At 40.1% G+C, this 25,738-nt stretch overlaps 3 protein-coding genes across 16 annotated transcripts; 1 reads left to right on the forward strand and 2 right to left on the reverse strand.

Annotated features, from left to right (window-relative positions):
* The first annotated feature begins 287 nt into the window (after window positions 1-287).
* LOC115729001 lies at window positions 288-5,326 on the forward strand. Of its 11 annotated transcripts, none has more exons than XM_048286050.1 (10): window positions 543-718; window positions 758-874; window positions 1,209-1,247; window positions 1,584-1,639; window positions 1,736-1,804; window positions 1,904-2,235; window positions 3,146-3,274; window positions 3,562-3,762; window positions 3,908-4,901; window positions 5,027-5,326. In XM_048286050.1, the coding sequence occupies exons 1-9, from the start codon at window positions 684-686 to the stop codon at window positions 4,892-4,894; spliced, it is 1,965 nt and encodes a 654-aa protein (XP_048142007.1). In that variant the 5' UTR covers window positions 543-683; the 3' UTR covers window positions 4,895-4,901; window positions 5,027-5,326. The 11 variants fall into 11 exon arrangements, with proteins under 11 accessions (XP_048142010.1, XP_048142012.1, XP_048142014.1 ...); XM_030659417.2 differs by having other exon boundaries at window positions 1,745-1,804; XM_048286053.1 differs by lacking the exons at window positions 543-718; window positions 758-874 and adding an exon at window positions 288-533 and having other exon boundaries at window positions 1,525-1,639.
* Window positions 5,327-6,354: 1,028 nt separating this feature from the next.
* Window positions 6,355-10,070, reverse strand: LOC115733017 (glycerol-3-phosphate dehydrogenase [NAD(+)] GPDHC1, cytosolic). Of its 2 annotated transcripts, XM_030663696.2 has the most exons (5): window positions 8,608-10,067; window positions 8,040-8,261; window positions 7,669-7,916; window positions 7,350-7,489; window positions 6,355-6,636 (listed from the first exon to the last, which is right to left on the reverse strand). In XM_030663696.2, exons 1-5 carry the CDS (start codon window positions 9,266-9,268, stop codon window positions 6,513-6,515), a joined length of 1,395 nt encoding a protein of 464 aa, XP_030519556.1. In that variant the 5' UTR covers window positions 9,269-10,067; the 3' UTR covers window positions 6,355-6,512. The 2 variants fall into 2 exon arrangements, 1 of the variants encoding a protein (XP_030519556.1); XR_007196762.1 differs by lacking the exon at window positions 6,355-6,636 and having other exon boundaries at window positions 7,584-7,916; window positions 8,608-10,070.
* Window positions 10,071-10,608: 538 nt separating this feature from the next.
* On the reverse strand, window positions 10,609-23,831 carry LOC115730656 (chromatin-remodeling ATPase INO80). 3 transcript variants are annotated; one of them, XM_030661278.2, is made up of 23 exons: window positions 23,501-23,831; window positions 23,198-23,285; window positions 22,657-23,026; window positions 22,125-22,545; window positions 21,780-21,980; window positions 21,523-21,633; window positions 20,350-20,780; window positions 20,136-20,244; window positions 19,973-20,053; window positions 19,717-19,889; window positions 18,942-19,067; window positions 18,321-18,482; window positions 18,166-18,223; window positions 17,117-17,347; window positions 16,879-17,025; window positions 14,708-15,268; window positions 14,359-14,619; window positions 14,140-14,247; window positions 13,127-13,221; window positions 12,851-13,007; window positions 12,353-12,550; window positions 12,036-12,191; window positions 10,609-11,212 (listed from the first exon to the last, which is right to left on the reverse strand). In XM_030661278.2, the coding sequence occupies exons 1-23, from the start codon at window positions 23,558-23,560 to the stop codon at window positions 10,943-10,945; spliced, it is 4,575 nt and encodes a 1,524-aa protein (XP_030517138.2). In that variant the 5' UTR covers window positions 23,561-23,831; the 3' UTR covers window positions 10,609-10,942. The 3 variants fall into 3 exon arrangements, with proteins under 3 accessions (XP_030517138.2, XP_030517131.2, XP_030517143.2); XM_030661271.2 differs by having other exon boundaries at window positions 22,657-23,032; window positions 23,501-23,830; XM_030661283.2 differs by having other exon boundaries at window positions 22,657-23,123; window positions 23,501-23,550.
* Window positions 23,832-25,738: the final 1,907 nt, after the last annotated feature.

The raw sequence follows: 25,738 nt of genomic DNA on the forward strand, positions 1-25,738 counted from the left end.
GAACAACATTTGAGCTTCGACTTCAGTTCTACATAATAGTTTTATTTATTTATTTATTTTATTATGCATGGTAATTTTGGAAGGAATAAAAAGTGGATCGTGTTTTTACCGATTATAAAGAAGAATAGTGATGATAGTCGATTTTTATCTTTAAAAATAAAGAATTTTCTCCTTAACTTCAAATGATATATTCAGGTGATAAATTGTTTTTTTAACTTTGAAAAAAAATAAAAAGAGCTGTTCATAAAAAACGTAATAGTGGGTCTCTCATTACTCATTAATCATTAATATACTTAGCAGGCAAGGCAAAGCCGTTTTCGTTTCCACGAGGTCCACAGCGTCCACGTAGGCTGATTACGTGTCCAAAAAGGTTGTCCGAAGTGGGCCCCACCTCTCTCTCTCTCTCTCTCCACCTTCTTCAATGCAGTCAGCGGTCTCTCTTTCTCTCCTGAGAGCTGAGCAACAGCAGGAACAGGAGCAGCTGGTCGATCGCTTTCATTTGCAGGCCTCTCTCTCTCTCTCTCGTTTTCAAGGTACTGCTGCTGCTTCACGCTCCGTTCTGGTTTTCCATCTCTCACTCTTCTCACGCCAATATTTTCTTTCTCGCTTCGTCTTTGACGGTGGTGCATTGTCATCTCTCTCTCTCTCTCTCTACTTTTTTTTTTTTTCTAATTTTGGCGAAGATGGTGACTCGCACATGCGCAGAGGATTGGCGTATCTTTTTTTGCGACATTTACCGCGAAATCGCGTGCGTTAGCTGTTGCAATTTGTCGACATTTTCAGAAGCTACCATTACGAACAAAGGCTCCATTTTGCACCTTCTTGGCGTTGCGCGCCCAGCCTCTTTTATTGCGCCTGACGACAAGAACTTGCAGTAACTGAAGCCCCCTTACCCACAATCTCTCTTCTTCTTCTTCTTCTTCTGGGTTGCTCTTGCTTTTTTTTCCAGGGCTGTAGCATTCCTGTTCGATCGGGTTTTGGGAGTTTCGCCTTAGCGATTCTGAGTTTGTAATTTTCAGCATTCACTTGCTTCGACTGCGATTCTTTAACTTTGTCTTGCTGGCTTTGTTTCGCTCGAGTTGATTAGGTCGTTGTCGTAGTTTTTATAGCTATTCGCCTCGGGGCTGGGTCGCATCATCGATCGAATGGAATATTCATGTCCTTAATTTATTGTCAAAGTGACATTCCTGCGTGCTTTGGTTTCTCAGGTGGGTGATTTCATGTTCAGCATTGATGCAGCCGACTGGGTATTTCTTCTCTTCCTTCCTCCCTTTTCTGCTGGTTTTTCGCACATTCTTGCTTTTTTTACGTGCTTTTCTTGACAGCCTATGGATGAATTTCTTAGCTTGTCTGTTCAATGGCCATGAAAAATCGATTGTGTGTTCTAGTTGTACAATTTCTACGAATAAATTTCCCATGCCCAATCTATCTGCAAATAGCTGCTATAGTATGTCATCTGCACACTGTAAGCTTGCTTAAACCTCTTCGTGTGTTTGTTGACTCATGAACTTTGGTCTACATCAGTGTTTCGGGAATGGTAATGTTAACAACAAAGATTTGATGGTAAATTGCAAACTTTCCAGGATAAACAGTTACGAAATTATGGCATGGGATCTCTGGGATCCACCCCATATCCAAGGTTCTCCTGCTCTTTACTTTTTTTGATAAATTTTTTCAATATTAAGGCTCCTTTTGTGTACCATCGCATTGTTATAATTCAATTATTTCTACACGGGTGAACCAGAGAGCAGCATCGACATGCCACTTGGGTGTCAACATGACTTCCACGGAGGTTGTGGTGTTGGTGAGTTTTCATCCTCATCTTCTCCACAAGTCCTGGCAGTGTTCTTTATGTCATCAGTAACAGTGGAACTGTGATTCCAACTATGTCTGCTGGTTGCAGATCTACTAGAAGGGAATGCGGCGAATGAGCTGGCTTGTGTACAAGTGCTGCAAATATTGGTAAGGAAGGCCGATGACGAAATCGATGAACTAGAAAAGCATCTGGTGTGCCTGCAAAGTGAACTAGCGTGTATTGAATATGAAGAATGGCCTAACATATGCTGCAATGCATTGAAAGAAAAGATTGATTACTTTCGTGTATCTCTGAAGTGGTTGAGGTGTAGAGATCAGGATGATTCTGGCGCTCGTTCAAATGTGAATGAGGAACCTACTGAGAGAATGCATGACATGGTGAAGGCTCTACTTAGGAGCCACTGCCATGAAAAGGACCAGGTTTGGCTCTTATTTCATTATCGCTGTACTTCTAATGGCAATCAAACCTGTGCTTGCTGTGGCACCAGGATCTGATGTTCCTAACTAGATCAAAAGAGAGCGAGTAGAAAGGAATGGTTGAATACAATCTCGTGTTCATGTGCCAAAGATGCAATGGCTAACTGCTTCCATTCAACAATTAATGTGTCCCATTCGTTATGTCAATTGCTTCCAGTTCCTATGTCACGAATACTAAGGTTTATTGTCATTTTTTGTTATTGATTATTCCATGCTTGGATATCCGAAAGAATGAACAGTCCTCAGAATCAGCAAATCCACCATTGGTGATGATTTTAACAGTATTCTTGTTTTCCTTCGTGGATTAAGTTAGGAGATATCCACATGTCCGTGTAGCAGTAAGCAATACCATGTATGAATCTTCTTTTTATACTAATTAGAAGTATGTGTGTGCCCTTTGTTAGAATGGTAAGTGTGTTGAGTTTAATAAATCACTTGTCGGCATCCTCTTTTTGACCATATTCACCTATTCGTCAGCCAAGTAACATCATAAATCCTGCAAGCGTCCCCCTCTTTCGATCAATTTATGTCAAACAGGGAGCATAAATATTTGATTGGGCTATGTCTGTTGTACTGTTACAACTGAGGGAATGTCTTCAATAAGTACTCTCTTTCTTCTTCACATATTTATTTACATCTTACAATCTATGCATTGGCACAGCATCTCTTTTGGGCAAAGCATGAGAAAATATCTTGACAATTATTTCTGCCTTTGTAGTTTGTAGTTTCCTTTTTGCTTCTTTAAACAGATTTGAATATGTCAGATACTCATTGTGAGTTCCTGATAGAACTGCCAGCAGCTTCTAGCTCTCTTCTAATTCATCTAGTGACTGATGATGACTGTTTTTTGCAGAAGCATGAACGTTCTCTGGAAACAGTTGATGAAAGTTCCAGTACAGATGCAGTAGATGATCCATCTGTTCATTCCGATTCTGACGGGAAACAACAGGGGGAACCTCATCCTGAAGCTTTAATTGCAGAGGTTGGATACAGTTCCATAACTGTTTGTAGTGTTGCAGCCCTAAAATCATCAAACAAGTCTGAGAAAAATAGAATAATTTCTTTCTTCGATAGATAAAAGTGCATTTAGATTACGTACCTAAAAAATGTACTCTTAAGTTCTCTACTCGGGTTTGATATACTAACTCAGCTCAAATGTGCAAATCATGGCACTGTTGCATTTTTTTTAATCATCTTTTTAGTCTGATTCTACTGCTCCAGGAACCTATCTGACTTTCACCTCTGCTTTTCTCCTCTTGCTATCCATAGCCCTCAAATACCACCGTCAAAAGCTCCAGTTTGTCTGCTCGAAGAGATGAAACTACTCACAATGGGAACATGGTTAAGCTGTGTGAGCCTAAACTGGAAGTTGTCGACGATGTTGAACATGGAAATGGTAGTGCTAGCGATACGAGCAGAATCTTAAATCAGCCTATGGAGCTGCAGGGGAGAACTGCGAAATCTGATGAGGTAAGAATTTCATTTTCTTCATTTGCTTCAGTGAAATACCTCCGTCATTTTCATTGGGTTTGGGAAGTTGAAGGGCAGACTCTTAGAAAAGCACTTACGCAATATCAACTCCATCAGTAACACCATTATTCATCTCAATGGCCAGCCTCCAGATGCAACCACTGAGTATACTGTTCCAGATCCCTCTATTCATGATGGTGGTTGCAATCGGAGAACGAAGACACCTAACGCTGTAACAGGAGCACTTCCAGAAAACAACAGAAATCCTGATGAAGAGCCAAGATATAGCGATCAAATGCTGAAAATTGCCTTGAAAGATGGAAAGGAAGAACTGAAGGGTGCTCTTACCAAGAAGCAGGCCTTGCTGAGCTCATCTCCGATTGTTAGTGGGAAAACCAGAAATCCTGACACTAGTAGTTCTGCCTTGACCTCATTGGTAGAGCCAGGGGACCCGAAGAGTGAACATGTGATGAAGACAGATCCTGGGGAAGAAGTACAAATTTCCACTGCAGTCAAACTACAGGATGATGCTTCTGTTGCTGATAGATCCAACTTGATCCAGTCAAAGTGGCCACATAAGCAGAAGGGTAAGAGGGAAACAGAGCAAAATTTATCGAGTTCTAAAAGTTTGCAGCAAGTGGAAATTGCACCAAGTGCATCCCTTTCAAACACCGCAGGGGGACGATTATTCAAAATTGTTAATAAGTGCCCCAATGTAAATGAGCCTTTGACTGGAAAGATTTTAAAGGAGTTTGTTCTTGCAATCCACTCTGAAGCCAGACATCCTGCTCTTGCCCCTGATGTTACTGCAGGTTTGGTTTCTCAGCAACAAGGGAAAAGACAGAAGACATCGAACACAGTAACTTCTGTGTGGGTTACCCACATGGGCAACTTTGAAGCAGAAGTATCTGATTCTGGATGTAAGACCAAACCACTGATGATTAAATCTGAGAAATCAGATGATTTACACAACGAGCTGGGGATATTGCGGAGCCCTGCTGAAGTCAGTTTGGAGAGTTTGAAGGTAAAGGATCTGAGGGACATTGCAAAGAAACACAAACTCAAAAACTACTCTAAGCTTAAAAAAAAGTTGCTGGTCGAGCAAATAGCTAATAAAGTCGGTCGCTGCTAGATTACAGGTGCGTATTTCCAAGTCTGGTTTATATCCGCTATGTGCTTACAGCTTGTATATGCGCATTTGTGGGTGTTCTTGCAACTTCAATTGCACCTTGGAAAGTTCTGTGCTGATCCATGTGGGTTACAGGGTTGGCTCCATCTTCAAAGGACCATGGCCGGAAATCATACATGAGGTGATACAAAGTAACAGGTACTTTAGTAAGAAAAGCTTTAATACACATCTTGTTCAGATGTACATAAATAGGTATTCACATGTGCTGAAAGAGTAAGCATGTAGGAAATGATAGAACAATTACATAGTTACAGAATGTCAGATCTTCACCACAAGTTCATGTACTGAATCACTCATCTTTTGCACTTCGTACAATTGGGCAAGTAGAAACAATGTGTTGTCCTGGAGTTAGAGTTTGTATATTTTGTTTGTGAATCTTGAGAAAATGCAGGTGATATCGCTACCGACCTTGAAATTTTCAATTCTGCTAACATCATATATCGTCTTTGTGAAAGAATGTTACCGGTCATTAATATCAGGCAAGAGTTTGTAGCCAGAACTCCTTATGTTACCGGTCATTAATCAGACAGTTTGTAGCCAGAACTCCTTCAGCTAGCTTTCAGTTTTGGCATGAGGTAAGCAGGAAGAGCGGTCTGCAGGCTCCGTTTGGTTAAGCTTTAGTGGTAACTATCTCGGCCCGAGTGGAAACGAGCACAGAGATTCTGTTTTTGAGACTCACATTGCCTTGTTCATAGTCAGATTTAAATCTTTAACCACACGTGTGACTTAAATATTCCCATTGGAAAGAGTTGGCCTTTTCTAGACAACACCTCTCTTGATCTGCTGGTCATCTACTACTACTGGTTATCTATTACTATTAGGTGACTCTGGGGGAGTTCCAGTTAAATCATTTCACAGATCATCTGCGACATGTAATGATAGTTTTGCAGTTTGGTCATGATACTGGCTGAGATTATCATGCCATGAAATCACCCTGCCTTCAAAGAGAGTGTCCTAGAGATGATGCATCTTGGTTGGAGAATCAAACATCCTTTTTGCTGAGTGTCTCAAGGAGAATGAAAATGACTCAATTGACTCCACTCAGCCAACCCATTTCCTCTAAACATTGTAGGTTCGTTCAACTCTTTCCTATCCTTTGTTCAAAGAGAATAAAGAAAAAGAAAAATCTTTCCTATCCATTAGCTTTTCCGTATATTTGAATCCATATCCCAGTTACAACCCAACAAACCACCGACATCGAAAAAAGTCGACGAGACTAGAGAGGGGTGCGATCCAGTTGGATCCAACTTGATTCTGGCCCTTCTGTCAGGATCGAAGTAATGCAAGCCGACCTATTAAGCAGATTTAATTCTTAAGAACATGGGGACAAAAGTTCCATCTTCATTTGAGAAGGGTTCGAAAAGACTCAGAAAAATCCTGCAGAAAAGCTGTGCAGCCACTCCTAGCTAAAGCGCAAGAGCTACCAGTTGATCAAAATGTAGATGTATTAAATCAAAATCCATTACAAGCCCATTATGTTTCTGTCTTGGGTATTAGTTAATGGTCCTGTCCTGTGAAGACGATGGTTTCTTATTATCGCTCTCTCGGATGAACAAGCTGCTCAAGGCTGACCAAGAAGCGAAGGTCGGTAGAAAGCATGGCTCTGTGCAATCTCGATTCGTTCGCGAGGGTCGTTCAAGGTTTCATCCCTCAGAGCTTGCAGGATAGCTCGCGCAGGTTGTTCCCTGGCAAATGGTGACCATACAAAAATGAATTTCATAGAAAGGATTCAATGATTGGAGGGAGCTGAGATTAGTCGGCTTGCAGAATGAAATGGATTGTAGCATATATGCAAGAGAGTAAGCGCACATTGAGTTGCAAAATCAGAATAAATTCAGGAAAATTGTCCATAAAGTTTTAAACATGTTGCATTTTGACCAATTCAGTCTTAAAGTTTATAATTGTGCCAATTGAGTCTTAAATCTTTTAACAACTTGTCAATCTAGTTCTTCCGGCTAATTTTGATCAGAAATTGCTGATGTGAATGCCAGTTGTCCTAAGTGGCACGATTTATGCTGACTTGAAATTTTTGAAATTTTTTAGTTTTTTTTTTTTTATTGTTGAGGGCTGCCAGCTAGCGGCTGAGGCTCGGGGACTACCGTTGACCACTAGCGAGGCTCGCATCCCTCGCCCTTGGCCCTTGCCAACCCTTAACAATAAAAAAAATTGTAATAAAAAGCTTGAAAAAATTCCACGTCGGTTGTCAACCGTGCCAAGTAGGGCAGCCGACGTCCACAACAGCAATTTCGGGCTAAAATTAACCGAAGGACTAAATTGGTAAATTGTCAAAAGGTTTAAAACTCAATTAGCACAATTATGAGACTTATGACTGAACTAGTCGTTGTGCAATAAGTTTAAGACTTTAGACAATTTTCCCATCATGCAATACAGAAAGTACCTCACTATCAGAATCTTATATAGTGTCTTCAGGATCGGGCAGAGTTCAACAGGAGCAACAGGCTTCTTTTCTTCTGGATGCAACAAGCTTAAGCTCGACTGGCTCAATAGTTCATAGAAGGCTCCGACAGCTGAGACACCCTGAAATTAACATGTCGAAGTCAGGCAACAGCTGAGTGTAAGATCAAACATATACTAACAGAAGGAAATTCGGCAAAATATATAGACAACCTACAGGAACTATTAAATGAACTCAATCATCAGAGTTATGTGTAAGCTGACAATTGCATCAAGACGGTAAGGTTTCAAACTACGGACACCTGAATCATTCCTTTCCCGCTGATATTATCTCCCATGTCCAGGTTCAGCTGCCCCTTGGCTAACATCTGCCCGTACCATGCGTTACGACCTTTCAACAATGTCACGTACGTGTCGGCCAGCAAAGGCCCTGCCAGTTTCTCCGGTTCTTCTGCCAACAGATGGGTTATGAAGATCATCTCCGATGTACAATGTGCAAAGTACACCGATTTGCTGGTAGCACTTTCATTGGTAAGAGCAGCAACCATTCCTGGAAAAAAATTCAGCGTGGAAGGAGGACAATGCAGGGGGTTCTTAAAATGATTGTATCGATGATGGTAATGTTACAAACATATTTGCATTGTACAACAGTTACTGATTATTGACAAATTACCAGCTCCAATGGCATAGACATTCTTGAGGCCGCCCATGACCTCGTGCGTGACAAGATCGCTATTGTCCCACACTATGAAATGGGGTTGTCTCAAAAATTTCGCGAGAGGCTTCCTCCATTTGTCGGATCCACAAATTCGAGCATTTGCATACTCCTTGTTGTAAATCTCAGAGGCAATATTCGGTCCACCAAGATAAAGTATGTTCTCCGTGGGGATTCCAGCTGCCAAGCGAGCGGATATCATAAATGCTTAGAAAGCAGATGAATGCAACCATCCTTTTGTAAAAGCTAGGCTAAATAAGCAAGGATTGAACTTCAATGCAACAGATGAATTGAGTGAAGACTCAAATTGTTTAGTGATGATGCTCAGCGTTGGAAGGGAAGTATTCATCAATGTCCTAAACAGACAGGATATATCCAAGTTTCTAATATATTTTTGCAGGAGCAGAGTTGGCTAGACTAGGAGGAAAACAGAGTTCTACACACAAATCAGCAAAACCCTTCACAACGCACTCCAGAGAAAGGGAGGGTGATAGATAATTTCTAACTCCAAGGAGGTAACTCTTACTTGCACGGTTGATCATCTGAGTGGGAGTTACAATATGAGGTTCGGGATCTAATGCAGCTTCTATGCCCTTCGCCAAAGAAATAATGATGGGCATGGAGATCCTCTCCTTCCAATAGTGATTGATCTCTTCAAACACCTCACTCGTCTCCGTGGAAGGCAACCCGTTCACCACGATATCGGCGTCCCAAATGGCCTCCTGCAAGTTGGTGACCACCTTCAAGGGACAGAGAGGCGTATCGATCATGTTTAAGCAGAAACCGTCTTTCAGAATCTCATCAGCTAACAGAGTACGATCGCCAAGTCTAGCCTCGACGTACTTCAGATACGCGCAGCGTCGTATCAACCTCCTTAAGACATCCTCCCTTGAATTTATGACTTCAAAGAGATGTTCAGCCGTGGCTCTGTCCACGGCTCGACCAGGCCTTCGCCATATCCTGATTTGAACTTTGTCACGAAATTGGCCGTAGCTATCTTGAAGCAGAGCTGCAAAAACACTGCCCCAAGCACCAGCCCCCACACCGACAATTCTCAATGGATCGCCATCGGCCTTGAGGAGAAGACGCCTGAGCTCGTCGAGTTTTTCCTCCAAACCATTCCCATTATTGTGAATGGATCCATTTGAGTATCCATTTTGAGCAACCCTCTCAACACTACCCACCATTTTCTCCCAAAGAGTTGATACAATACAACTCCAAAATCAATAGATCATCAACAATACCAGCACCACCTTAATTTCTGAGACCTTGGCGATATTGAAGAGGCGTGGCCCTGCGAATGCTTGTATGTCTCACCAGTTCTTACTATTGTTTTGATGCTTGCATTAATTCCACAACAATCAGACACTGCAAAACCCACCTGATTTTATGCAGCTGCTTCTCTCAACAACAGTCCTTCATCAAATGAATGATCACAACCCCCAGCTTGAAACCCCACGAGATTTCCCCACTTTTTCCGAGTTTTCGCTGTTTATCAGAAGAATGAAATCTTGTTGGTTGGATATTCTACGCCAAAACTCAAACTAACTCTGCATTTTTCCACTCAGATTTTCTGACCAACCTAGCCACCTTTGTTATCTCCGTCTTCTTAAGTTCGTTCATCTACCCCAACTACAAAGCCTCAACGGAAGTCCCCAAAATGCCACTAAAATATTGCTGGGAAGGGAGAAAAGACCGACCTTTCCGTGTCGGTAACTCCAAAGTCGAGCCGTCCAATAAAGGGTCATTTACTTGTGATCGTAACAACGCTCTCCCACTTACAAACCTGACTCTACTTCTTCTCTTGTTCAAGACTACATTGCCGGACCCAGGAGGCAAGAACCGGCTAAAGCTCGGGGTGCATAACAAGAGTGCGACTGCGACTGTGAATTGGAGCGAGTCATTGGGAGCAGAAGAGGAGAGTTGCATGTAGCTCACCAAGCTGAAACGAAAAACTGGTGAGCTGGAGTCATGTGGAGAGAGCCACAGAGAGACGGAGGGAGGCATTAAATGAGAGGGCGGGATTAGTTGAGCATAGAGGCCGGTGCGAAAGTGCAATAAATATTTTGGAAGCTACCGACTTCCCAAACGGTCATTAATACGAGAGTACCCATGAAAGGACTCAACATTGGCCTCAATCTCAGTCACTCCGCCATTTCAATTTTTGCCCTGTTTTACTTCATTCGTTAGCCTGCCCTCTCTCTCTCTGGCCAAGCCCGTCAACCCCCAATATGTCCATGGTTTTTCTGGCAAGGTGGGCAAAAGAGAGAAGAAAAAAAAATGGCACCACCGAATCTAACGACCAACATTGAGTTGGCTAACGTAGCCTGGAATCACCAAATAATAATTCCAATATTTATATGTTATACAATACAATATAGTGTATCGATTTTCTTTTTTTTTTTTTTCTTTTTTTTTTTTTTGGCTTCAATACTCATGGCATTTCTTTCACAAGTGATTTCGCCATGTTTTTCGCTAAACTGGCTTTCTTTTCATGAACGAGTAGGCTACAAGACTTGAAGCCAGCTTCTTCTTCCGAACAGGACTATCCATTATAATTGGGATCTGACCTGTACAAATGTTTATCTCTGCATTATGGGACAAAGACTCGATAACCTCGGCCTATACAAGCTATCAATAAACAGTAGATCTACAACTACTTTGCCGAAACCTATACAAAAAAAATTATACAGGTCAGACTTTGCCTTTCCTCGAATCTCATCACTCTTCCCCCACGCCGTTAAGGGGCCAAAAAGCGGCGCTCGATGCCTTCCGTGATGTGGAAGGTCAGCAAGTGGGAGCGGATATGATTATACACTTCACAATTCCTTTATATCATGGCGTCACAAGTTGAGGACTGTTCATATGCTGGGATCACTGGAACCAAATTCATGGATAGACTGAAATAGAGCTTGCTCTGGAGGCATGTTGGGTGCAGGAGTAAATGCAGGCTCAAGATTCTCATTCACGCTCTTCTTAGGCCTCTTTAGTCTCTTCGGTTTCTGTGATTGCTGGTCGTCATATTGTAAGCCGTCGTCAAAAGGATACTCTGCAGGCGATGAGCTACTTTCGTTCATCCTAGGCGGGTTTCTTGACTTCAACGAGTTTTGCTTGTCCGCAGCAGCTTTCCTCTGCATGACCAGCAAAGCATGCTAAAAAACAGGAGAAAGCACAGCATTCTATTGACACCATCGTTACAAGTCATGCTAGTGTCTAAGACCACGGAGAGACTAAAAGAATCACCAGCAAAAAAGTTCACGGCATAATAAGGCAAAAAGACAAACAAAAACAGTGCGGCAGCAGCAATCAAGTTAGGATGTACATTGACAATAAATGCAATGGGTAAACAACATGGCAATTAGACAAAAGAACCAGCTTTTATGCTAGGGACACATAATATAAAAGCTCACACTAGCACGATATCCCTTCAAGCTCACCCACCCCTCTCACGATTAATGTGCACTGAAAAATGGGGGACCACATGGAGCTTGCAACAAACAAAGAAAACAATTCAGGACAAGGAACACATTGATGCCAGCAGATATCCATCACCATTAGCAAAGGATATTCACTTGACATCCACGATTTATTACCAAAAGTTTTCCTGTGAGTTCAAAATTTTCAGTTCCTCAGACCAATACTAGAGAATGTTACCCAGGGGTGTTGCGACATCCCTCCTACTAACAACTTGAAATGGAAAAGCCTCAGATAACAGTGCACATCTGATTTGTGCTAACAGGGACAGAATTCACTAATTAGACCAAGAGCTTGCACAACAAAAGGAAGCAACTTCAAAAGTTCAGGTATTTACACCGGTAACAACAAATTTCAACTATTTTATCCCAGATCACACAATTATGCTCCTTCAGTCATGCCTCATGCCCCTCTCTTTTAGATAGTTTCACAGAGTAAATCCCAATTTCTGACTGCTAAAATCATAACACGAGAGGATACCTTTTTGCTACTGGACTTTGATTTGTCTGCATCAGGATTGGGCTCATTTCCAGCACCCTCAGCAGCAATGTTTGTTAAGTCTTCCAAAGATGCATCTCCTTCAGCATCTAAGCGGATGCCCTTTGTTGGCTGCTTCTTTCTTTGTTTATCCTTAACCTGACAACGGGATGAGATAATACATCACCCTTTGCAAAACTCAAGCTTCATTTATATTGTGCTTTCTCCATCTCATTAGGAAATGTCTCAAACAGAGTACAGGCAAAACTGCATCAACTAAAGTCCGAAAAAGACGACAATGACAAACGTTCTATTCCAACCTGTGGTGGAACCTCTCTTAGTTTTTGCTCCAATTGAGCATCATCCAAAAGTAGCGATACAACATCCTCAGGAGCCAAAAGATCGCCCTGGACATGACCACCTGTCATGACAAGTTGCTGAACAGTATTCTTCTGACTAGCTCTTTGAAGAATTTTCTCCTCAACGGTCTCTTTACAGATTAACCGATAAACAGTAACCTATAAAACAGAAAGACGACTCAAATTTTCATTTAAAGATGGAATCCAAAATACAGACATATCACAAAACTTATCCATAGAGGCCAAAGGGACACCAACTTCAGCAAGCACAGATGGTTCTTGACTGTTTGCCTTGACTGTTTGCAGGCATACCCAACGTCACTTAAATGCTGTGTAAGGAGTTTTTTTTTTTTTTTTTTTTGGGAAGGAGTGGCGGCAAAGATATACTCCTAAGACAAGTATAATGGAGAAATAAGGATCTGGAAATTAAAAGAGCCTTTGAGAGTTTTCACAACTAACATCCTTTGTTTGACCCAATCTGTGAGCTCGATCCATCGCCTGCAAATCAAGTGTTGGATTCCAATCACTTTCATAAAATATGACTGTGTCAGCCGCTGTTAAGTTAATTCCCAATCCACCAGCTCTGGTACTTAGTAAGAAGACAAAAATATCATTCCTGCAAGACAAGTACAACAATTGGACACTACCAAATTTTCCAAAGAACAGGGAATCACACACAAAACATCATTCGTATTGCGGATAAGATGAGTTGGAACATCATTCTAAAGTCCCTACCGATGTTGAAAGTCTCTGACCATATCTCGTCGATCCATAATGGTGGAGGATCCATCCAACCTTAGGTACTTATATTTCCTGTAATTCATATAGTCCTGTAAAGATGCAGCATGTCAGATAACCAGCTCGGAACAAATCTGATTAACTGTAAGTATCCACTCGCAATAAATATTGATACATGACCATCAATCCATTTCTCCCCATAACAAGAGAACGGTGATGCAAACAAATATTCACGAGATAAATAGGCTGAAGATATCTTGCTCGAAAGGGAACGCAACTGCTCAATCTGCACAGTGCACTTGTATTCCACTAAACCACCTTGCATCTCCTGGTGCCAAAGGACTATTGTTCGCAAAAGAGGTTTTTGAAGAGAGAGAGAGAGAGAGAGAGAGGAGGGGGTGTTGCCACGGCCACTTCAGAGGAAAGCCAGTGTGATGAAGGGAGGATAAATAGGGGATGTGGGTCGAGGAAAGACAAACTGATAGGTTTGGAACTGGCAGCCCACAGGTGACATCAACTGCTTTGCCCTTTGTTCCTTCTAGACTTACAGATTCACCAACATGTGATACTGGGAATCACATGCAAGGACTTATCCAGCAACAAAGAGGGGAAGAAAAACAAATATGAAAAGGCACTCTAATATGTCCCTAAAGAAAGAAAAAGAAGAGTACACTGTGAACTATGAAAGGACGGCGAGTTCTATGCCTCTTTACTATATGGTATTGGATATCTACAGGGATTGCAGTTTTCCCCCTAAATCTGGATCCAGATAAATCATCATACATATTCCAATTAACTACTAGGGCTTCAGCAATTCATCAGCGCGTAAAGACTTAAGAAAGGCGAGCCATTAGGTGAACAATGTACGCCCAAAAAGGACAATCAAATCATTCCCGATTCACTTTAATCATACTGAGCATGACAAACCGCAATGGAGAGCTCGATAAGTTGAGGAAAATTATAGGATCCTGACTGAACAAGGAACAGAAGAGATCGAATGTAAACATTACCTCAAGAATATTGAGCATCTTTGTCATCTGAGCAAACAGAAGGACACGATGATTTTCTGCACGCAAGCGCTTCAGCAACACATCCAATGTTTGGAGCTTACCAGAATCCTGTATCCAATTTCAAATGAACAGTCAAGCAATCAGATTATCTGTTCCCACAAAAATTTCTTAACATATCAATGCCAACAGATTGGAGCCTCCAATATGTAGATAGCTTACAGTAAGCAACTTCGAGGGGTCAAAGCTCTGCATGGGAGGACAAGAACCAAATATTCTATATGTAAGCTGAAGAGCAGGCTGTGAGATAGGTAGCTCAGCATCAATCTCTTCAATTAAAGGATGAGGCGAGCAAAATGGCTTCCTTGGTCCATTGTACTCTGATGTGCGGGCAAATCCTAAGAACAATCTCTTAATCCTAGGATGATGTAATTCTTCAATTGTTTTGTATGCGAAGTTTCTATCCGAGCAATGGACACCAATCTGTTGCAGAAAGATAGACAGTCTAATATGTATGCCAAAAAATGAGATTGAAAGATCAAATAAGAGGAATTGATAGATAAAAAGATACCGGAGGGGCTCTAGTTCGGGGAATAAATGCATGTGTTGAATGCAGTAGCCTAAAGTTGGATAGAAGCCTATCCTGATCAGAGCAAACTAAAGCCTCAAATGGAGCCTCGGCAGGACCAGTAGCATATTTCCTTGTAAGCAAGCTTGCTTCGGATCTTGATGGCATTAGCAGCATGCTCGTGACGGCTTTCACTTTTCCTCTGTCAAGGTGATTGCATCTCATGTCATCATCTGTGGTTTCGATTAAAAAGTCCACTATTTGATCCAATAGCTGACTGTCCCATCTCTCCATGGAAAATAACAGTTTCTCCATATAGGTACCAGTAGCGACGAATGCAACCTCAGTCAGCGAAAGATCTATCAAACGGGTAAAACCAAAGGTACCACTTTTAACAAATGGTCCCTTAGAGCTGTTTTGCTCGGAAAATATAGATTGATGCACGTTTGAGGGGGAGAATATGTTAAAAAGTTTTAGGTAGGACTGTCTGCATAAACCATGCCTAACAGATGCGTCAAGCATTCCCGAGTGTTGTAGAATTTCTCCATGCACCAGTTTTGGCATCTGCAAGAAAGCAGAAGGAATATAGGTGTCCAAGCTAAAAATAAGGAGGACTACACAAATAGTGGAAAGCACTGATGAATGTCACCCCGCACACATGGGTGCACATTATAATATGTCAACTAAGTATTATTAACAGCCACGAAAAAGAATCCAACATTCTACTTCGTATATCTATGTGAAACACATGCACTGTACACTTGTCTTGGGCACGTAGCATCCAGTTAAACAAGGAAGTCAGTTTACTCAAATAAAGTTGGTACCAAAAAATTTCATAATGACACTAAGGCAAGTTGCAAAGAAGCTCGCGCAAAATGCCTACTCAAAATTGGTATGAAAAAATTGTGCACTCAAACAAGCTCCCTAAGTGCTTAGCTTTCAATTAGCTCATAAGGGTGCTAGGGGAAGATCTTTAAATTTTCCAGAAAGCATTTTCACCGCTTCAATGTGCTTAACTAATTAAATCAAACGGCTTCAGCACAAAAAACTGGGCACTGTCAGTGTGACAATCATGTGCACAGAGTCACACACTACCGTTCTCTTTTAAAGTAAAAACATCACGGAAAATTCTAAATAATAACCTTTAATCTACTATGTAGATGTCGTCTTTATCCTAGTTTGAGCTCATAAGCCCCCATGGGCATGAGCTGGACGCACATAGCACTGTGTCCTAGAAATGTACCGTACAGACATCAGAGAATACAATTATTAAACTGAGCTTTCATCCGATAAATTAAGCTTCTATGGATATAGTCCTTTTCACATGATGCCAAAGCATAAACAGAACAAATACTCATACTCCCATTTTGTCTTCATTCCGTGAATTGCTCATTCTATTTAACCTATTTTCCAGTCTTAGTTGTCTATTTGATGTGATTACGGCCCCGCCCTATTTAACCTATTTTCCGGTCTTAGTTGTCTATTTGATGTGATTAAGCCCCTGCCCTGTGTTTCACATGTAAGGACTGGCTTACACGTGAGAGTTAGGGTTGAGGGATATGTTATAAACACATTCCTGGCCTGCTTCAAATAGTTTAAACTTTTCAGGAAAATTATTTGTCCAACGTGTTCTCAGTGAGCAGTCCTGTGTTCAAATCTCATCAAGCTACTAATTTTTCTTTCCATTTATAATGAATCTTCACTTCAGTCTTATTCCAAATTCAAGCTTGCATGAGGGGGAGTTTTAGAGCACGTAAATAATAATCCACAACCCCATTTAACAACTTAAGCTTTTAGATGAATTGACCATTTTCCTCAAGTTTGGAGCAACTATCATCACTCAACAAAATATAAAGAATGCTGGCAGTTAGCGTTGCCAGCAGTTCATTTCAAACAATACTGTGAAAAGACATGAAGAAACATCTATGCAGAAAAGGCAAAACTCTTCTCAGATACATACTAAACAGGTAAACCTCTAGATTTTTTTAGGAGGAACTCCAAAACTGGAGATAGAAGTTTTTCTCAGATAGGAGGAGATTTTTTGAGGTAAAATGTAGAGCTACACTTAGATTATCTGTCTGTACATAAGATTGGGCTCTGAACCATACTTTTAGTTCACTCACGTATGTTTCTCTATCGTCAATCTGTGAGAGCACACAGCTTTGGAAGAGTACCTGGTACGTTATTGGATTTTGACCTCCTGAGTAGTGTACATCCTCCAATTCGCCAAAAGGAGGAGGCAAGAGAGAATTCTTAATTTCTCCAAAATGGAAGTATGTGCTTCCTTCATTCCTTTCAAACAATTCTGGATGGTTGCAGACCTACAAAGATAAGGTTCATCAGCACCAGCCAGCTATCTCGCGGTAGATGGTGCAGCAACAAGAGAAAAAAGGCATATAAAGAAAAAAGTACCTTTCTCAGCTGGATAACTATATTCATTAAATTCAAGATTTTCTTCTCATTGAGATGTCCACGGCTACCATCGAACAATTCAGCGAGAGATATCTTGTTCTTGATAGCTTGGTAAAAAGCTTGTTGCCGCTTACTCAACTTGCAATGCACAGTAATCTCTGTTTTTCTGGTCAGCTCTTGGATGACATCCTTTTTAACTCGCCTCAACATGAATGGCTTTAAAATTGCGTGCTGACCACTCAAGCAAGTATATGACAAGTCAGAAAAGCAAATAAGTGTGAACCCTCGAATATTCAGCAAGAATAGATTGTGACAACAGGAACATCTTAGTCATGAATAAAAGATTGGTCACAGGCTCACAGCCACCTTTGCAATGGTACAAAATAGAGGAATTACAAAGAAACACAACTACATTTTTTCTGTTCCCAGTCTGAAAACTCCAACACAGTCCCCAAAAAAAAGCAAACATGTTAAAACTTCCTCTGCCGAATCTTTGGTGATTATGTCAAAATACTAATCAGGCTCGCCAACATACCTCTCATAAAGAATGTAATATAATAGATATGCATGGCAAGTTGCACAGAGTTTATATTAAAAAAAAAAGGCACAGCAGGCAGGCATTATAACTCCATAAGTACAGAGAAGAAAATAAAAAGTTGCTTCGCTGTGAGACACAAACATAAAAACATCATGCAGGATGGAAGAAGAGAATACAAAGATGTCATTGGCTGCAACTACACAACCACCTGAATAATCATAGGAAGCTTCCCATGCCATAAACAATAACAGCAATTATTTTAGCTCCAATTGGCTTAGTTCTGGAGGTTATACAATTTCACACTTCAAGCTCAAAGTTGCCAGGTAAATGCCTTAGGTAACTTGCACGTGAAAAGAAAGCAAAGTCCAACAAGAAACAATTATTTCTTTTTTCATTTTTGCAATTCTGCAGAATTAACCATGCAAAGCATGAAGTTATAGCAGAATCAACAGCCAATGATGAAATCAATTCAATACACAATCCAAGTAAATTACAGACAAAATGTGATTACCAATCTGTTGAGCTGGTGCTCATTTAGAGTTCCACCATGCTCTGCATGATTCTCAATTCTGAGACAACACAAAAGAGATGGATTAACATAGAAACAACTATGAGACTACAAGTATATATTCATATAGTAAAGACGATCTTCAGGAGAACGATTACCCTTTAGAGAACCACTCGTTAAATTGTTCATGACTGTCAAACAACGTAGGCATGATAAAATGCAGAAGAGCCCACAACTCAGCCATATTGTTTTGGATTGGAGTGCCAGTAAGAAGCAAGCGATTCCGACAATTAAAACTGAGAAGTGTCTTCCACCTTATACTGTAACATAACATCCAACAAGAAAAAAATTATACGAGAAAACAGAAAATAAGCAAACGACAACATGCTTGAAGTCCATTTCTAAAGCATGTAAAACCCATTTTTAGGGAAGAATACAACTCAAATTGTTTATATCCCATGAAAAAATTATAATAGCTATTGTATTTGGAGATGTCGCTGCTTTATGTATTTGACTAACAAAAACAATTCTTAAGTTTTTGCAAAGTGCTGGAAAATTACTGCATCTGTCTGCATGTAGTCCAACAGGGCAGTCTTAGATGATGCACAGGGAAACAGCATGTAAGCACATCAACATCTATGTATGTTTGTGTATGTGTGAACATATGAAATTTCAATAAATATGGGAGAGAGAGAGAGAGAGAGGAGGGGGGAACTTTGGTCCTTCAATGAAAGCACAATGTGTGAAGGAAAAACAATTAATCTTAATCAAACTTAAACCTGCTCGAACTTTTTATTGCCTGTGCCTCATCCAGTACCATATATTGCCACTTCACACGCCGAAAATACTTTTCATCAGAAACTAGCAGTTGGTAACTGGTGATGAGAATGTGAAATCCAGCATCCCTGGCATAAAAAAAAGGAATCAGAACTAATTAAAAACTCCATTTCACAGAACTCAATTTGCAGAATATGAAAGACTATAGCTTCCAGGCATGTTAATTCTTCTAATTCTCTGCTCGCATAAGTTATCCTTCCATATGCATTCTTTGTACTAATTTGCATGGGAAAGGGGGTATTAAGTGTTATCTCACAATGTTTGCTTACAAGGTTTATCACGACCTGATACGGTCGGAATCTACCTTCACCTAATTCCACAAACTTTTGGGTTAGTTATTCTAACACTCCTCATTATATAGAATTTAAACATAGTTAAGAAATCCTATATGGAGCAGTTGCCTAAACACTAGAGCGGGAGCTCAGAAATCAATCTTCTATTGGCTATGTGCACTTAAGTACAGAAGAACTAAACAATCACATATTGACAACAGGAAATGTAAAAGACAAGGCAGATACATTGTCTCAAAGGTCAGCCATTATGAACTTATGGCTCGAGGACACTTCCTACGACAATTATTCATATCCTTTAAAAACCCGCACATGATTTGAGATGAATTCATTGCACCATGAACAAACATATCCGACATAAAAGCCATCACTCTATGTCTTTAAACCTTCAACTGGTTTAAAAGGGGGGTAATTAGAAGGCATTTACCTTCGATAAAGGCGCTTTGGGTTGATATTTTTCCTGAGTACCGTCCGTTCTTGAAGCCCACCCCAGTAAGGTAGAGTTTTCAAATCAGGACAGAATCGGCTAATTTCATCTGCCCAATTGTTTAACACAGAGGCAGGTGCAACAACAAGAAACGGACCCCAAATATTCTTCTCCTGTAGGAAATTCGCCATTTCATTTGACTACATATGAAAGGAGAAGATAACCAAGGCCATACAATAGTCATAATATTTGTTACCTCAGCCAGATGAGCCAAGAATGCCATTGCTTGAATAGTCTTCCCAAGACCCATCTCATCAGCAAGTATGCCATTCAGGCCCTAAAAATATTCTAACTCAATAAATGCCCCGAAATTAATGTAAAAAGCACAATATAATGCTCACAAGAAATTGTCTAACGACCTGCTCATAACAATTGACTAGCCACTGAAGCCCCTTTAACTGATATTCTTTAAGGCTGCCGTTGAATAACTCTGGGGTCCGAACAGTTGAAGTAGCAGGCATGGTAGAGCTGTAGACAACAAAGCATCCAAATGGCTAAGTATCTATGCACAAGAAGCATGTAAATCAAACAAATATTATTAATTGTCCGAGTGGGATGAACAAATAGACTTACGGCGTCTGAAGATCTATATTACTCGATCCTGTTACTAAGGTATCTGGCAGAGTCACCTCAGAATCAGAGGGGTGGCGCAATCTCAAGCATTCAGTGTCAAATGCATCAGTTAGCCTTTTTTGTTTAGAGACAGCATCTTGAGCAGCTTTCAGAGCCTCCTTTCTCAATTCAGCTTCTTCAGGATCTTCATCCTCACCAGGCCCGACATCCAAAGAACTGAGTAGTGCTTCTTGATCATTTGCCTTTGTGTCGCCCACAGGAAAAGCTTCAGGCTGCTGTGAATTTGGCTTATTCTGCATGAAGTGACTATACAGTTCCGTCTGCTGTATAAGGAAATTAAGTCTTTGTTGCTGTCTTTTTGCTTCTCGAAGCTCCTGCTCACGCTTCAAGGCTTCAGCAGCTTCTCTCTCTTCCTTTTTCCTAAGTTCTGCCTGTAAAGCAGGTAAACTGTAAGCACAACATACTTCCACAACAAACAACTACATTATGATTGTCATCTTCAGAGAGACTATCTCACAAAATGAGACAGCAACATCCAGGCTATGAAAAAGAACCTAATTCCCGAACAAGCTCACCCGCAGCTTCTTCATGACAACAAAACAACATTGGAAGCTAGGAAGGAAAGAAATTGTAGACCAACAGAGAAGGTAGAGATGGGACAACGATTAACATAACTGTAAAATACTGTCCTCTTATGGTTATAAGCAAAGAAACTGCTTTGAAGAGGGACTTCTAATAAAAACGGATTCCTCCAAAATCTTGCCAAATTAACTTCGGGCAGCAGTCAAACTACAACAGCATATTCCAAAAGCAAGCAGCTAATGAACTTTCAGCTCAATCAATTCACTAAGAATACGGAGGAAGATAATTACACAGAAAGCTAACAGTAAAAAAAAAAAAGAGGTTTGACTTCCTACTGAGATTGTCACATGATTCTGTAGACAGATCATCCAAAATATTATTCTGCTATGGCAAGGAAGTTACTTGTCAAAAAGAAAAAGAACAAGGTTTTGCTCAAGTCAAGCCACAAGGTACAAGCTTTTCACTACTTAACAAAGTGCAGCAAGAAATATTTTCAGGTGTCGGTGAGACTTCACAATTGGAGATCACAATATTACTAGACAAATATCATGAAAGAATTCAACAAGCTACAGGAAAGAGTATGTGCCATACCATCTCCTTATCTACTCGCTTCCAGAACAGCAACATGTCTCTAGCCAATTTCCTTGTACGAATAGCAGCACCCCTCATCAGCTTAAGTGATCTACTCACCTTCATTTTGACCTGTTCAAAGAAAGTTTAATTATGAAATCTCTTGTTAACCCCATTAATCAGAAAGGACTAAAGCATCAGATGTGAGTGTGTGCTTGAACTTTCCCTGGTAAATACAAAGAAGATTATTTGATAAAAAAAACATCTCATAAACATGCCTCTCTCTGACAGTTTTCTGAGAACCTCTTGGCGTCATTTAGTTGCTTCCTATGAAAGGTCGTGAAAATCCGATGATGCTTTGGTATGTCTCTCCTGACAATGTTCACCCAAACTTTCCCAATCTTTTCCATTTCTTCCTTCTCAATCAAAGAAGGGTCTTTTATCAGTTTTGGCTTTTTGGGCAGACTTCTTTCAATGATCTGTAAGACGACAACTTAGTTATCTTAGCAAAAAGAGAAAAATTCAAAGTTCTGCACTTCTCTCCTGGCTATCTGGCTATATAACATATAAGCTCACAAAAAATACTAATTTGTTCGCGGTAACCTCATGTATCGCATGCATACCTCGTATGCATCTCCTTTCTCCAAGACCTTCACATAATAAACCTGCAAAACACCACCCTCAGACAAAATAGACCTCTTTATGTTCCCAGCCGCTCCTTCAGGAATTGAGGACAACCCGACATCTGATACTTTAAGACTGAACTGTTGGACTGCATTAGACTCCATCAATCTAGAATGAAGTGATTCGTATTGGGGCCTGAGCTCTCCCATTCCAGCTCTATTTGTAGGCCCAAACCTTTTCTCACTGGCCATCAGTTTTGCCAAGGAACCCAAATCCAAGCTCCCTTTCAAGTGAAATTCCTCTACCATGACATCTGAGAAACTTGGTAAATTCAATGAAGCTGCCAGTGTATCATAAGTTGGGGGAATCTTATATGCTATGCCATCAGCAATGTCCAAAAACGAAGGTTCATATACCACCCTGCCAAGAGACACGAGAATTAAAAGATAAGCATCTTTAATTTATTTGCTTTGCATTGCAGACCAGTATAAAGACAGATAAAACAAATGTATACATAAATAAAAAGCAGACCTTTCCAAATTGTTACTGGGTGCTACATCGGCATTCTGGTTATTCCTAGCCTTATGAAGATTGATGTCGTTGGCCCATTCAGGTTCAGTTTCCACGTCATATGAGCCTCCATGCCGCTCATTCACCAATTTATGAGTTTTCGAGCCAGAATTATTGCTCCTCGGAAGTGAAATGCCCACTGTTGCTGGTTGAGGAAGGGATGAATGATCCTTCGGTCTCCTCCTGTACTTCTGAATGTGCTCCCCCAGCATTGCTCGGTAATGATCTTCTGTAATCTTTGTTCCATAATAACTGTCTCCATCTTCATTATCACTATTAAGAGATCGCTTCTTCTTCTTATTAGACATCGTACCATTACTTTGTCGCAATGCTGCTCCTAGAAAAAACCGTTTGCAGTAAGCAACGTCAATACCTCAAACTATGTCCCCGCCAAACCATTTCTACCCTGAAAACTCAATGCACAAGGACTGCAGAGTACACTTGGTTAAGGCATGAACTCCAAGGCCGCTACCCGAACAGGCGAACAAAGAGAGTTAGTTACCTTGGCTACCTCTGCTTTCATCCTGACTACTACTGCCATAGTAGTCGAAATCATCATCGCGCTGGGGTAGCTTATAGCTCATCAGTGGCTACACACAATCAAAAGCACCGAATCAGCTCACTCGCCAAGCAAAACTGCAGCAAAAAAACTACACGAAACCTAAAGCGAACCCCAAAAGTCCACAACTCAATCAAATTCAAACCAATTCAACTCGCCAAACAAGCACATGCCAACCGCAACAAAAATAACTAGAATCAAACAGAAACAAAACGCAAACAAAATAATAACGAGCTAGCGAAGGACCTCTAGATTGAAGAGATTGGGATAGGAAAGCGAGTCCTTGGAGTGCCTCCAGGGGTCCATGGCAACGCCGACGAGCGAAAGCCTCGCTCCGTCAGTCGCATGCAGAATCCGTCGTCAATGGCGATAGACAGAGAATGAGAGAGAGCGAGAGAGAGAGAGAGAGAAGAGACCGGAAGAAACCCTAATAAGTCCAAAGAAGAAGCGACGGAGGGAAAGGGAGAGTGGAGAGGCGGAAAGAGGAGAGCCATAGACAGAGACGGTGTCGGAAGCATTGGTGGAGAAGGGGGGCACACGCTAAAATGCGCCTAATGGGTTACGCTGTTAACGTGCGCCTTGGGATGGGTGGAGTGGGGGCTCAATTCCGAAAATCTTCGATCTACGGAGACGTACGACTTCAATTGAGAGATTGTCGGGTGTTTCTGTAAATAAGAAATTATTTGGGCATGAAATTGAAATTATGCAAAAGTGTATAGGGTTTGATGCAAATTATTGTTTGGATTTGGAATTTCATGCTTAATTGCGTGCTGCAAATACAACGAATTCAATGGCACATCCACTCTTAGATAGGCGTCATTTAACTATGCATAAATCCGGAATATATAAGAAACTTTTTTTTTTATGAGTTACAATTGTTAATGTGCGTCAAGGCATGGGCGGGCTAGGCAACAATTTTCTAAAATCTTCTATCATATTTTTTTTAAACGGAAACATTTGACCTATTATTTGGTGTTTCTGTAAATGAAAAAGTATTTTTGGGATGAAACTGGGACTAAGAAAAAGTGAGTGGGGGGTTTAGTGCAAATTATTGTTAGGATTTGAGATTTTAGGCATAATTGCGTGCTGCGAAACGACACATTTACTATTAGATGAGTGTCATCCAATTGTGCCATAAAACTCTGGAACGTGCAAAAAAAATTTCCTTGATGAGTTTTGTTAACATGCGCTGAGGGATGGGTGGGATGGATGCTTAGGATGGTAATGCTTCCTTTTCCCACTTTTAGAAACAAACATTTTTTTTTTTCTTTTCCCAACAACGATTTTTGGGAATAAAAATGCGTTTGGTAACTGCAAAAAACAATCTGTTCCCGAAATAAAAAAAAAGAACATAAGCACATTTGGTAACTGCATAAAATTTCTATTCGTAAACAAAAAAGAAGAAGAAAAGGATTGCTTCAAAAAAATTGTTCCTAATTTTTTTCATTTAATTAAGGGGACTATATATATATATATATATATATATATATATATATAAATTAAAATGTCTTTATCTTTTAACTCTTACTAAATCAAATTAAATCGCATTTGTTCAATTTACTAAATCAAATTGGGCCAATATATGTATAAGTAATTTATGCACGATTTATCAAATGATGATATGGACGAGATCAACTATAAAAAAAAAACCGAAAGAGAACACGAATTGGAATTAGACAACGAGAATATCAAATATGTTTTCTAGAGATATGAAAAATTACAATTATGAGTTACACGTAAATGTTCCCAAGTAGTTAAAAATAAAATTACCTTTAAATGGGGACCTTAGAAAAATATTAATTGCACTTTGAGTGAAATCGGTGACTAAAATGAAAAATATTTGTGCATTTAGGTTCTTTTAGTCCAATTGTGTAATTTTTCCAAACATGAGGACTGAAATAAGATGAAAGGTATTAAAATCTCATGTCGTGACTCTAAAAGTAAAAATTTTGGCAAAAATGATTTAAAATGAAATTTTTTAGTCAATTTAGGATTATGTTCAATGAAGAGGCATGTGGTCCCAAACTGAATTTTTTTAAAGTTAAGAGACCAAAATGAAAAGGGAATTAAAATAAGAATATGGACTATTTTTGCACATCTTTCTAACCACAAATACTATTTTTCCTTATCTTCAGCTATTTTTATAATTAAAATAAATCTGCAAAATGTCAAATATTACAAAAAATATTTTTTGTTCAAAATTGGTTGCTAAGGCTAGGCCAAAGCTTCCAAGGTTGATTTTGTAATTTTATGAATTTTTCATATTTTTAATTAATTATTTAAAATAAAATGATCAAAAATCAAGTGTCAACATCATGCAAGAATAAAAGAAAAAAAAGTGTGTTCAAAAACAAAATTGTTCCCAATTGTTTCTAAAAATATTCTAGATGTGTTTCTAAAAAGTTTTCCGAGAACACGTAAGCAAGTTTTTCTTGTTTATTGTTTATGCTCCAAAAGTATTTTCGTTTCTCAAAAATATTCTCA

The sequence above is a fragment of the Rhodamnia argentea genome, chromosome 10 (genome assembly GCF_020921035.1).
Source record: "Rhodamnia argentea isolate NSW1041297 chromosome 10, ASM2092103v1, whole genome shotgun sequence".
Lineage (NCBI taxonomy): Eukaryota > Viridiplantae > Streptophyta > Magnoliopsida > Myrtales > Myrtaceae > Rhodamnia > Rhodamnia argentea.

Bases quoted from the DNA above. Each gene is read 5' to 3' on its own strand.
- LOC115730656 (XM_030661271.2), bottom strand. From the start codon at position 23,560: ATGGACCCCTGGAGGCACTCCAAGGACTCGCTTTCCTATCCCAATCTC. The intron at 20,245-20,349 runs GTAAGTCTATTT...TGTTGTCTACAG, and splicing joins AATATAGATCTTCAGACGCC to CTCTACCATGCCTGCTACTT. The intron at 13,222-14,139 runs GTAATGTTTACA...GCATCTTTACAG, and splicing joins AGATGCTCAATATTCTTGAG to GACTATATGAATTACAGGAA.
- LOC115733017 (XM_030663696.2), bottom strand. From the start codon at position 9,268: ATGGTGGGTAGTGTTGAGAGGGTTGCTCAAAATGGATACTCAAATGGA. The intron at 8,262-8,607 runs GTAAGAGTTACC...CTCGCTTGGCAG, and splicing joins TCAGATGATCAACCGTGCAA to CTGGAATCCCCACGGAGAAC. The intron at 7,917-8,039 runs GTAATTTGTCAA...ATTTTTTTCCAG, and splicing joins TGTCTATGCCATTGGAGCTG to GAATGGTTGCTGCTCTTACC.
- LOC115729001 (XM_048286050.1), top strand. From the start codon at position 684: ATGGTGACTCGCACATGCGCAGAGGATTGGCGTAT. The intron at 719-757 runs CTTTTTTTGCGA...CGCGTGCGTTAG, and splicing joins TGCGCAGAGGATTGGCGTAT to CTGTTGCAATTTGTCGACAT. The intron at 3,275-3,561 runs GTTGGATACAGT...TGCTATCCATAG, and splicing joins CTGAAGCTTTAATTGCAGAG to CCCTCAAATACCACCGTCAA.